Source organism: Microtus ochrogaster, chromosome 22 (assembly GCF_000317375.1).
Source record: "Microtus ochrogaster isolate Prairie Vole_2 chromosome 22, MicOch1.0, whole genome shotgun sequence".
Taxonomy (NCBI): domain Eukaryota; kingdom Metazoa; phylum Chordata; class Mammalia; order Rodentia; family Cricetidae; genus Microtus; species Microtus ochrogaster.
The window spans coordinates 19,965,012-19,977,365 of record NC_022023.1 but is presented as its reverse complement, the minus strand read 5'-3'; the positions used below and the strand labels follow the sequence as shown (position 1 = coordinate 19,977,365).

General features: G+C 46.5%; 1 protein-coding gene across 1 annotated transcript in view; it reads left to right on the top strand.

Moving 5' to 3' along the window:
- The first annotated feature begins 8,732 nt into the window (after window positions 1–8,732).
- Fam174b (family with sequence similarity 174 member B) overlaps window positions 8,733–12,354 on the top strand; it is a 45,749-nt gene continuing 42,127 nt past the window's right edge. The window contains exon 1 of the mRNA XM_005357757.3: window positions 8,733–9,280. Coding sequence (XP_005357814.1) covers window positions 8,949–9,280 — 332 coding nt within the window. The 5' untranslated portion in view covers window positions 8,733–8,948. The remainder of the gene's footprint in view (window positions 9,281–12,354) is intronic.

Sequence of the window (12,354 nt, the reverse complement as noted above, 5' to 3'; positions counted from 1 at the left end):
GGTGATCTAGACCTCATTACTTAAGGAGTCTGGTTTTGCACCTCAGTTCCTGCCTCTCCGAAGTAAGTGCGCTAGGCAAGATGCCAGCAGCTCCCTCCCCTGGCTATCTCACAAGCCTTGGAGGGTAGAGAAACAATTTACAATCAAATGCTCTCTGCTGTTTCAATGATCTTTTTTCATTGCGCTGATAGCTTGTCAATAGTTAGCACTTGCTATGCAATTACCATTTCTTAGATAGTGTGGTAAGCATGCTGAAATATTAACTCACTTAGCCCTTGACACACTCTTACTGCATAAGTCCTTTCAATATCCCTACTTTCGAGAAATCGGAGGCCTGAAGAGGTTCAACTCATTGACATATCGGAATTAAATCACGTCTATTGTGTTTATTGTGCTTACAGAAATATGTATACATCTTTTTATTTCTGTCCATTCATCTTGGTCTGATTTGAATAATTACTGAAGTTGAAGTGGCTATCTCTCAGTTCTAGTTACCACACACAGAGATGTCTTTATTTTGAGAATCCCTCCAGTTGTGTGTGTCTTGGTGAAAGAGGACACTGCCCCCCAAATGGAAAGACAATGGGGTTGGATCTACCCTTTCCCCTTCTTGGAGCAGGTAGCACAGTGATTGCCACTTGGGTCAGTCCATGGGAAGCTGCAACCGAGACTTCTGCATTTAAGCAAGTGGTGCAACTCACAGGTGGCTCAGAAGCTATTCTTGCAGTGGAGGTGATGGTAATGGCACTTAAGTGAGTGAGGGGGCAGAGCTGGGGGTCTGACCCCAGCCTGCTGCTCTGCGTGCCTGGGCCTGGCCTTTGGCATGGGCCCTCAGCTCCGCCATTCTGGTTCACCACTTCACCATTTTCTGGTGAGCCCCGGACTATGGCCTCTTCCCTGGCCCACTCCCGACCACAGCATGCCTAGTCTTGACAAGCTAGAGCTGTCCAATCAGGAAAGGGCAGATCCTGCAACCCTTCTCCCTACTTTTTGATACATGTGTGGGCTTGCCCCGATAAGTCCAAAAATACTACAGCCAATCAAATTTAAACTAATGTAACCATTGCTTGTTTAGCCCACTGTATTTGCTGGAGATGACCTAATTGTCCCTGGAATTCCCAGTACCTACATGGCAGTTTACAGCTGTCTATAACTCCAGTTCCAGGGGACCTGAAACCCATGGCAAAACACTAATGGACATTAAAAAAAAAAAGAAATGGAAGAAAAGACCACCAAAAAAGTGGAGGAAATTAATAAATCTCTTAAAGAATGTCAAGAAAACCAAGAAAAAACAGTTGATGGAAACAAGGTCTAAAAATGGAAATAGAAGTAAAAAACCCCAACAAAAACAAACAAACAAACAAACAACAACAACAACAACAAAAATACCCACAAACAGAGGGAATTCTGGAAATGGAAAATTTTGCTAAGTGAACCGGAACATCAGCAACAGAATACAAAAGATGGAAGAGAGATTTTCTGGCATTAAAGTTAGGATAGAGGAAATAGATTCATCAGTCAAAGAAAATATTAAATCTAAAAAAATTCCTAACAAAAACCATCCAGGAAAATCTGTGACACTATAAAAAGAGCAAACCTAAGAAAAATAAGAATAGAAGAAGAATCTTTGCTTCAAGGCTCAGAAAATATATTCAATAAAATCACAGAAGAAAATTTTCCCAACCTAAAGAAGGACATACTTATAAGGGTACAAGAAGCTTACAGAACACTAAATAGACTGGACCAGAAAAAAGTACCCTTGCCACATAATAATCAAAACACTAAACATACAGAATAAAGAAAGAATATTAAGAGCTTCAAAGAAAATAGACCAAGTAACATATAAAGGCAAACCTATCAGAATTACACCCAATTTCTTTCTTTTTTTTTTTTTTTTCGAGACAGGGTTTCTCTGTAGCTTTGGAGCCTGTCCTGGAACTAGCCCTGTAGACCAGGCTGGTCTCGAACTCACAGAGATCCGCCTGCCTCTGCCTCCCAAGTGCTGGGATTAAAGGCGTGCGCCACCATCGCCCGGCTTTACACCCAATTTCTTAATGAAGACTTTAAAAGCCAGAAGAGGACAGACATCTTGAAGGCACTAAGAGACAACAGATGCAAGCCTAGACTACCATACCCAGCAAAACTTTTAATCACCATAGATGGAAAAAAAACAAAATATTTCATGATAGAGTCAATATCCACAAACCCAGTTCTCCAGAAGGTCCTAGGAGGAAAACTCCAACCTGAGGAAGTTAGCTGCACCAATGAAAACAAAGGCAATAGATAATCCCAAACCAGAGGTGTTTAAATTAGGGTTTCTATTGCTGTGAAGAGATACCATGACCATAGCAACTCTTACAAAGGAAAACATTTAATTGGGGTGGTTCACTTCCAGTTTCAGAGGATCAGTCCATTATCATCACGGTGGGGAGCATGGTGGCACGCAGGCAGACATGGTACTGGAAGAGTAGTGAGAATACTGTATCATTTAGGCAACAGGAAGTTGACTGAGACACTGGGTGATATCCTGAGCATAGGAACTCTCAAGGCCCACACCCATAGTGATACACTTCCTCCAACATGGCCTTACCCACTCCAGCAAAGCCACATCTCCTATGAGATTATGGGGGCCAATTACATTCGAATAACCAGAGTGATCTAAATGAAGCAGCTAAATGGTGGGGAGATAGAGAACTTACTGGATGTCTCTTGTCACCAAATGAAGCTTCCAGTACCAGGAATGGGTTATATCTAATTGAGTTGTTGGCCAAAGAGGTTCCATGGGAGCCTCCACACAACCAGGCTGTTGACAAGACCCTACTGCCGAAGGCAATACCTACACAGCTCCTGGAACCTGGAGAAGTTGAGTTGCTAGCTATCTAGTGCCTTCACCCCTACGGACTAGTGTTCTTGATATCGGAGCACACTCTGCACTACCAAAGGACAAAGCTAAACACCAACTCAGCTATAAACCCTTCCTGCCTGGACTTCCCTCAATGGATGAGCAACCTGGAAATACAAGATGAAATAAACCCTTTCCTCTCCAAGTGGCTGTGGTCAGAGTGTCTTATAGGACATGGTCCAACACTCAGCATAAATGAGAAACTATGATCAGACATTCATATCCTCCTCCAATGCTCACAGAACTTTATGGAAGATTGTGTGGAATGAACAGAAGGGCCAGAAGAGTCTCTAGATAGGAGAGGGCAAGATGAGAACTCTGTTGGGGACATCAAATCCACTGTCTTATTGGTGACCAAAAAATTTAGTCACTAATGTGACTAAATCTGACTAAGTGGTTCTTGGGTGTTCGGAACGGTTTAGGGGAGAATTTTGGAAGAGTCTGCAGTTGTGGCTCTGGTGGAAGTTTAGAATACCAGAATAGAGAAGTGGATTGTAAAAGCTATACCTGTGAGATTTCAACTGGAAATGTGGACTCTACTGGGAACTGGACTACATGGTATTTATATCACATTCTGGCAAAGATTCTGTCCCATTTTGCTCATCTTCTGAGAATCTGAGTGAGACCAAATTCAGAAGTGGTGGAACAATTAAACTGTAGTAGCGCATCGGTTGTCGATAAATTAAATCGGTGGAGGGAATTTCAAGATGATTTGGGTGGAGTGTGGTTGTTGGTTGCTTTAAGTAAGGCTTACAGTGAGAACCAGGAACAAGCAGTACAGAGGAATTAAAAAACCATGCAGTTTTCACAGATGTAAATAGAGTCAACTGAAACTTCTAGATGGGACAGCGAGGGTACTAAAGGGATTGGCGCCATTAAAGACACACCAGTGTGCCAAACTCCCACTTCCATGATCTCAGAGCCAGCAGCCATGACACAGTGTAAAAAAACCAAAGCACATCATAAATGGTTTCGATTCATCACAATACATCTGTCTTAGGCTGGACAGTGGCTCATGCCTTTAATTTCAGCACTTGGGAGACAGAAGCAGAGGGATCTCTGTGTGTTTGAGGCCACCTGGTCTATATAGTAAGTTCCAGGCCGGGAGAATTACATAGTGAGACTATTAAAACACAACAATAACAACAAAACAAACAAATAAACCAAAAATCAAAGCCCAGAGCCAACCACCACCACCAAACAAAAAACAACAACAAATCTGTCTTATGGAATAGAAGTCTTTAGAAATAAACCCTCAATGGCTATATTGCAGCCACCCAGATTTTGACAAATGGGTAAATATCTTACCATAAAAAATAAGATAGGAGCTGGAGAGATGGCTCAGCGGTTAAGAGCACTGACTGCTCTTCCAGAGGTCCTGGCTTCAATTCCCAGCAACCACGTGGTGGCTTAGAACCACCTATAATGAGATCTGGTGCCCTCTTCTGGCCTACAGGCAGGATACTGTATAAATAAATAAATAAATAAATCTTTAAGAAGAGAAAAATAAGATAGCCTCTTAAATTCACAGTGCTGGGAAAACCGGGTATCCATCTGCAGAAAAATGAAATGAAGTGTGTGTGGGTTTGGCCCTACTGGTCCGTAGGTTCCTGAGAAGGGGAGTGTGGATTGAGGAAAGAGACAAGAGACAAAAGAGAATGAGGAGGGCTTCCAGTGAATACAGTAGCAAAAGGCAAAAAGCCCCGAGTTTATTACTCTCAGCCCTTATACACCCCAAACAAAAGGGGGAGGGCACAGAACTCCAGGAGACAAAGAACAAGCAAGCGCAATTACCTCCTAATATCTCAGAACACCTGGTAACCACGCCCTAAGTCAAAACATCCTGTTGACTGGCCTTTGAAGAGTAAGGCTACCAGTAGCCACATCCTTGGTCAAATATCTTGTTGCTCCTCCAAGAATAGGTCTGAACTCTCTGACCTTTAGTCAAGATGGAACAGATTAAAAACTGTGGGCCCTCATAAATCTGTATCTTTCAGCATGCATAAAAATCACCTCAAGGAGCTAGCGAGATGGCTCAACAGTTAAGAGAACTTTCTGCCTTTGCAGAGGACCCAGTTTTATTCCCAACACCCACATAGTGGCTCACAGCTACCCAGAGTCCCAGTTCCACGAGAATCCAAACAGCACACACGGTGCACATACATGCAACCAGGAAACACATTCATAGACATAAGAAAGTAAAATAAATAAACTTAAAAATATTTATTTTATTTTATTTTTTAGGTTATTTTCTTATGATTCATTTCTATTTTATTTATTTATTTATTAAAGATTTCCGTCTCTTTTAAAAATATTTTTTTAAAAGGGGCCTGGTAAGAAGGCTCAGTGATTAAAAGCACTTACCCTTGCAGAGGACCTGGGTTCAATTCCCAGCAACCACACAATGTGGTTGCTTCCCAGCCATCCATGTTCTAGGGAATGAGATGCGCTCTTCTGACCTCTGTGGACACCAAACATGCACATGGTAGACATACATACACACAGGCAAAATGCTCACATATAAAAAAAGAATATATTTAATAAAAATGTAAAAAAAATCAACTTGAAATGGATCAAGGACTTTAACACAGAGGTTAAAACACTGAAACTGCCCGGAGGAATAACAGAAAACACTTCAGGATGTAGTCGGAGGCAAAAAGCTGTTCTGCTAATTACTCTAAGCACAGTACATAAACCAAAACATTGACAAGGAGGATTACATGAAATTAAAGGCTTCTGCACAGCAAAGGAAACAATCAGAGGAGCGGAGAGCGAGCCTACAGAATGGGCTGGGGGGGGGGGAGTATTTGCTGGCCATACGTCAGCTGACTTCCTTGAAGCGATGGCTTGTTTTTTGTTTTGTTTTCATTTTTGAGACATTGCCCACCACAGACCCACTCCGAAGTCTGCCAGTCACTCTTGGATGACAAATGGGGTTCCAGGGAAAAGAATGGCCATTTTGTCTGTGGCTCCAAGAACCACACACCTGCTTTTCCTCCTCTGCCGGTTCTCAGCATGAAACTAGAGCGACTTATTGATTCTTCCTGTCTTATCACATACGACGATAACATGTCCTGCTCCTCAGAGTCAAGGTTTAATAATCTCAAGGCTCTATCAAGGGAATTCTGAAGTGATATTGTTTCCGCGCAGAGCAAGGCTTTGAAGATGACACCTGGCATAGGTAGAACTTGCCTGGAGTCTTGCTGTCACCCTTTTGACATTGGCACAAATGTCAGCTCAATGCAAAAGGAAAATCCCCTCTCAGCACCCTTCTGGAATTATTTCTCACTTTGAGGATGCCCTGAGAGGGTGTGAGGAGCCCCAGGGGTCCACAGACCATGCTTCTAGAATGTCTGCTCTAGTGGACAGTAGTCTCGAAGACAGCCTAACCTGGGTCCAGCAGTCCTTGGTTTGATATCAACTAAAGCTGGTCACTGTTGCCTGTTACTATTTTCCCATGTTAAAAAGGCCATTGTACACAGTTATTTGTATCATAATGCTTTAGGTATTCTAAAATGGAACAATGTATAAGTGAACCTTAATTAGGAAGAATTAAAGATCCTAAAATGCCACTTTCCGAAGGTAGTTTAGCATTTATGCTTTCTATATTCTTGGTGTTAAGTCAATGTCAAGTAATCGCACCCACAGCTCATAAATTGTGACAAAAGGAGAGAAGTCTGATACTTATTTTAGTGTATGTGTATGTCTGTGTGCCTGCTTCTCTGTGTACCACCTGTGTGCAGTGCCCAGGGAGGCCAGAAGAGGGCGCTGGATCCCCAGGAACTGGAGTTAACTGTGAATAACCCGATGTGGGTGCTAGGAATGGAGCCAAGGTCCTTCGCAGCTCCTTTTCTCTAGCCTGCTTCCCCCTTCTTGTGGATTTTTCTCAGTGACCGTATTGTGCTTGGCCCTGTTACTCTTATTAAATATTAAAAACCTCCTATTCACTGGTTAAGTCCTTTCTGGCCCTGACCACTTAACAGTCAATGTTCATTCTTATTGAGAGGGTTTCACTTGGGCACACCTGTGCTCTATTATGCAAGGCTGCAGCACCTGAAGCTTGTTTCGGAGAAGGCTCGGGAATTATGAACCTCACATCCAGATCTTTAGGGAGTTTTCTGTGTATATAGTCATGAAAACGAAGACTCTCCATCAATGGTAGTTCAGAGTTGGAAGAACTTAACCATGTGTTTCTTTTCTTTCTTTTTTTTTTTGAGGGGGGAGAAGGGTGTCTGGGTCTCATCATGTAGCTTTCGCTATATAGAACTATATAGACCAGGATGGCATCACACCCATAGGGATCTGCCTGCTTCTGCCTCCTCAGTGCTGGGATGAAAGGTGTGTGCCATCATGCTGAGCATAGGATCTATATTTAGCTCTCATCCCTGTGACATGCTTGCAAACACACATTACACAGTGCCTGGGGGGCAAGGACTACTTGGAATCTGAATGTTGCTCATCCGCCCTCCCCCCTCTGCAAATAAAAATTCATCACATTGTATATGGCAGAAAGCTGGGAGATGGCCCCAATGCTCCCGGCTTCCTGGTATTTGCAACATTACAGTCGCCTTTCCTCAAGTGTGAATGAGATCTGTGGCATGCTTCTAACGAATTGGTTCAGGAAAAAGTGTCGGAATGTCACACCTGCGATTGTGTTTTATGGAATTGTACTCTATCATGCTGGATGATTTAATTGCTAACTCGGCTTGAATGCTTTGAAGATGCCAAATCCCAGCACTTGGGAGGCAGAGGCAGGAGGATATCTGTGACCTCGAGGCCAGCCTTGTCTACAAAGCAAGTTCCAGGTCAGCCAAAGACACACAGAGAAATCCTGTCTCGAAACCCCTCCCGCGCATACACACAAAAAGTCTCCAATGAGAGAACTCAGGACAGACAACCTATGACAGACAGATGGTGGGGGAATGGAGGTTCTGATCTCACAGCCGATGAAGAGCTGATTCTGCCTGGAGAAGCTGACTGAGCCCAGAGACGGAGCTTGTCCTAGGTGAACCTTCTTAGGAGCTCCCTAACAAGGCACCTTGAAACCGGAGAACCCAGATAGGTTTGAGACAATATACGTGGCTGTTGTGAGCTACTAAGTTTTGGGGTAATTATGGAAGTTTGGTTATGCGGATATAGACAATGAATATAATATATTATATTATATTATATTATATTATATTATATTATATTATATTATATTATATTATATTATATTATATTATATTATACTTGTCTGTCTCTCTAGCAGGACCAGAAATGAGCTGTTCAAAGTATCCTGGTTCTTGTTCTATGTGTTTAAGTATTTACCTATCATTGGGGGAGTGCCTCCCAGACCAACCTGGGGTTAGCTCGGGAAATGCACTCAGCACTGCCTCAATTCCTGGGCTCCCAGAAGTGTCCATAGCTGTTTTCCGCCCCAGCATCATTTAGTTTATATACCAGAGACAGCACGACAATCAATTACTCCTTGGAGTTTGAAACGCCAGGCTGGTCTGGAGAAGGTGTTCATATTTCCAAAGGTGAAAGCGCAGAAAACTAGTTCACCAGCAAAAGTGTAAAATGCTTACAAGCTCCAGGTGGGAAATTTGGGCTCCCGAGAGCTGGCTCTGCGTGCTAAATCAGCTAATGAGGACAAGAGAATACCTGTTTCTAGAGGGGGCTGCTGGATTGAATGAGAAATCGTGCGAGCCGCTCAGCACACTACTCTGAGCAGAGTGAGCCAGGCCGTTAGGATTTCTCGGGTGGGGTCTCAGGTCTCGAACAGCCTGGGGCCACCCAGGGGCGGAGCGCAGCGGGGACCCAGCCGAGGTCTGCCCCGCCCACGCGGGGCCGAAGCCCGTCGAATGACTCGGTGCAACGTGTTGGTGGCGGCTGCTGCTGCTGCGGCGGCGGCGGCGCGGGTTCTTCCGGGCTCTGCAGCTTCCTGCTGAGCACCGCGCAGCCGCCTCGGCCGCGGGAGCCCCCGGCGCAGGCCTCCGGGGTGCAAGCCTCCCGGGCTCAGGCTTCCGGGACGCAGACCTCCGCACCGTGCGCACAGCGCACCATGAGCACCCTGTCGCCGCCGCCGCCGCTGCTGTCGCCGCTACTGGTGCTGCTGCTCTCTCTCCTGGCTGCGCCCGCCGTCCTCGCTCGCACAGCCGAGTCCGCCTCGGCCTCACAGCCCGAAGCGGAGCACCAGCTTCCGCCTAGCCTGGGGAATGCCACCCGGCTGGGACCTGGCGTGACGGGCGGGGGCGGCTCCAACAGCAGCGGCAACGCCGTGGTGACCCGTATCTCCAGCCTGCTTCGCGACCTGCCCACCCTGAAGGCGGCGGTGATCGTGGCGTGCGCCTTCAGCGCGCTGCTCATTGCCTGCCTGCTGCTGCGCGTCTTCAGGTGGGTCGCGTCACCCCGCGCCTTGCTCAGCTGGCTCGGCGGGCGGTGTCGCCACGCTGCTGCCCCCGCGCGCCGGCCCCACCTGCGCGCACAGGTGCTCGGTCTTGGCGCGCTCCCGCCAGACGCGCATCGTTCTGCTCTCCCTGCGAGGGTGGGATCCGGAGGGCGGGCGCGTGGATTTGGTCACATTTCAGGAACCGTTTCCCCTTAAGGCTGTTCGGTGTGTCCCAGGTCCTAGATTCCATTGCTTTACTCTACTCAACGGTTTACACTCTCTGAGTTCCGACCACCTTCCGCGGAATTTATTTTTATGCCCACTTTACAGACGAGGTAACATTCAAAGGGGTGGCTGGCTTACACAGGTACTCAGCGGTGGAGGGATAATTTGGAGTTCTTCTAATGTGAGCCTCGTTCCTGTTCTCCCCCTACCTTCTGCAGGTCTTTTTCCCCTGTCCCACCCGCTAGTCCCCTCTTTTCACCTACAGAAAAAGGGAGAGAAAGGGTTGCCCGAGGAACCCGGGGACGCCTGCTATGCACCTGATTTGATAATAGGCTTCAGGAGGTTTGGTGACCCTCGACAGCGGCGGTGACTTTCCATTGCTGAGCTTCTAGACTGAGCTGTCCCAGTGCACACTTACAGGGGCCTGAGAAGACCTCAGGGGGGTTTTGTAGGTTGTTCAAGGCCAAGGAGAAAGTGTCCAGGAAATCCAGGCAATCGCTGGAATAGTGAGTCAGGAGGGTTCACAGGGGAGGTCAGTTGGCCATTTCTCTGGAATGCTAGGGAAATCCTGGTTTGTAGGAAAAAAGCTAAATACATCCTGTTATTCCCACCAACCAGCCAGGAAATGTGTGTGTGTGGGGGGGGTGGTGGTGGTTACTGACCCTCTGTCCCATACTATACTATTTTGATGAGCTAGCAAAGATAGGGCAAGGGGCTTGTACCTTTGGAGAATATCTACAGGGCAAGAGCAGAAATTAGACCCAGGAAAGGCAGGGTTAGGAACTACGTGCAGAGAGGTGCTGTTAGTTTGATGCTAAGTTTAGGCATTTCCTTTGGGGCCAATATGATGAAATGCCGGTAGTCTGAGGACAGAGAAGAGGGTCTGTGGTCCCGTGTTCCCTTACCACTTCCTGCTTTGGCTCACCCCAACCTTCCCACTTCCCTCATTCCTGCTGATGAACCTCACTGGGTCTTTGTAGCCAAAGCCTAGGCATGGAATTACCTATGTGAGGTGTTTGGGCCCTTATACACCGGCCCAGTTCACCTTGCTTCTCTTAACCAGTTCTTCTGAGTCTTGTTTTTATCTCTTGCTATTTCCTTTTATACCCATGGCCCCGGCTTGTGTTTTCCTATCCATGGTTGGATTTGTCCTCTGCATCTTCCAAGACTGTATGCTGCACCCTGAGTGGTTTTCATGGACAGCTGAATGGGGTCGTTGCTTTCTTATCTGGCCTGTCCAGCCCTAACCTTGTGTCTGTCTCTGCCACTACACCCTATATCCCACCCTGCTGCATTGCCCAGTTCGCAAAGAGTCCTTGAGGGTGAGATGCCCCTCTTAGTGTTTCTGTGCAGAAGGAGTGGCTGGCGTTCAGCTGAGGCAGCGATGTCTTTTGCGTCTGCGAACGTCTAGAGCAAACAGCTCTGAGCCTGGAGGGCTGAAGCATTTAGCTCAAAATAGTCCCGGCCCACACAGCTGTATACTTTTAAAAGAAGGCATTTGAACTATTTTGCCAGTCTGCTCTCTATTACCCAAGAGCTGGGGAGAAGACAAGACATCGTGTGGCCAGATGTGTGTGTTGCGGGGTGGGGGGGCGGGGCAGGGCAATGAGTTTAAGTCGGAGATGTGGTACTCAGGCCTGGAAGGGAGGAAACCACTTCAGAAGATAAATGGCTTCTGGTTGTGATGATATCCTCTTCCTGGGAAGGCAGGCTTGTTAGCTGAGTCTCCAGGCAGAGAACTGCCAATCTGGATTTGGATGGAGATAGGATCTGTAGTGTTACAGCAGGGAAGGGCCTTGATGGTACCCAGTCCTCCGGTGTTCTTTTGGAGATGTTGCTCCTCGGAGTGTGGGACAAGTATTGGATTTCAGAACACCCCATGGTTCTGTATGGCTGAAGGCGGAGCTGCACCTTGACTCTGCTGTGGGGTGCTCTGTTCTGTGACTGTTAACAATAGCCATCTTCCCCCTGTGGACTGGATTAACTGGGCTTTCAGAACAACTGGGCTGCTGGCTAGGGGTCTTTTGTACCTGCTTGCTTTCCATTACTTAGCTGTAGGCCCTGAGTCCTGGTCTTCCAATCACCCAGAATTCCCAAGACCATTTCATTCCTGTTTAAACGTTGCCTGGTGAAGTGGTCTCACTGACCACCGCTTTCACCTGGGCTGCACCTTCCCCATCTCTCCTGGGTCACAGTGATGTTCTTTAGGCTGGGCTTCCTGGCTGATCCCTGTTGCTGTGCCCTTCATCCTCCCTCTTCTGCTGAGTGATGGTCTCATTCTTTGATTCTCTCAATCTCCTACATCAAATTCTTGGACCTGTGGGCAAGGCCGTCTCTTCATGATTGGCATTGTGTTTATTCTTGAGCCTTTATATAAGTTCTGCCCAGTGCTCCTCTGCTCTTAGCTGTGCTGGACTCCAAGGGCTCTCAAGAGGCATCATGTGGTCCTTTCTCTCTCTCTCTCTCTCTCTCTCTCTCTCTCTCTCTCTCTCTCTCTCTCTCTCTCGGATCGGCTTTTCCAATCCTATAAGGCCCCGGTTTCTCCTTTGTTATCTGGTAACCATTAACCACCTGTGGTTTTGGAGAACTGGAAACATAACTTTCTGAACTGGGAGGTGCTGTAATAATGAGATACACGTGGAATTTATTAAGGGATGCTTGACTTTTTTTCTAAGTCTTTGAAGTAATGTTATTTTCTCTCAAATTATACAATTTCGATGTATGGGTTAAATATATTAAAATTAGGGCTGGAGATGCCATTCAGTGGCACATGTTTCTCTCTCTCTCTCTCTCTCTCTCTCTCTCTCTCTCTCTCTCTCTCTCTCACACACACACACACACACACACACACACG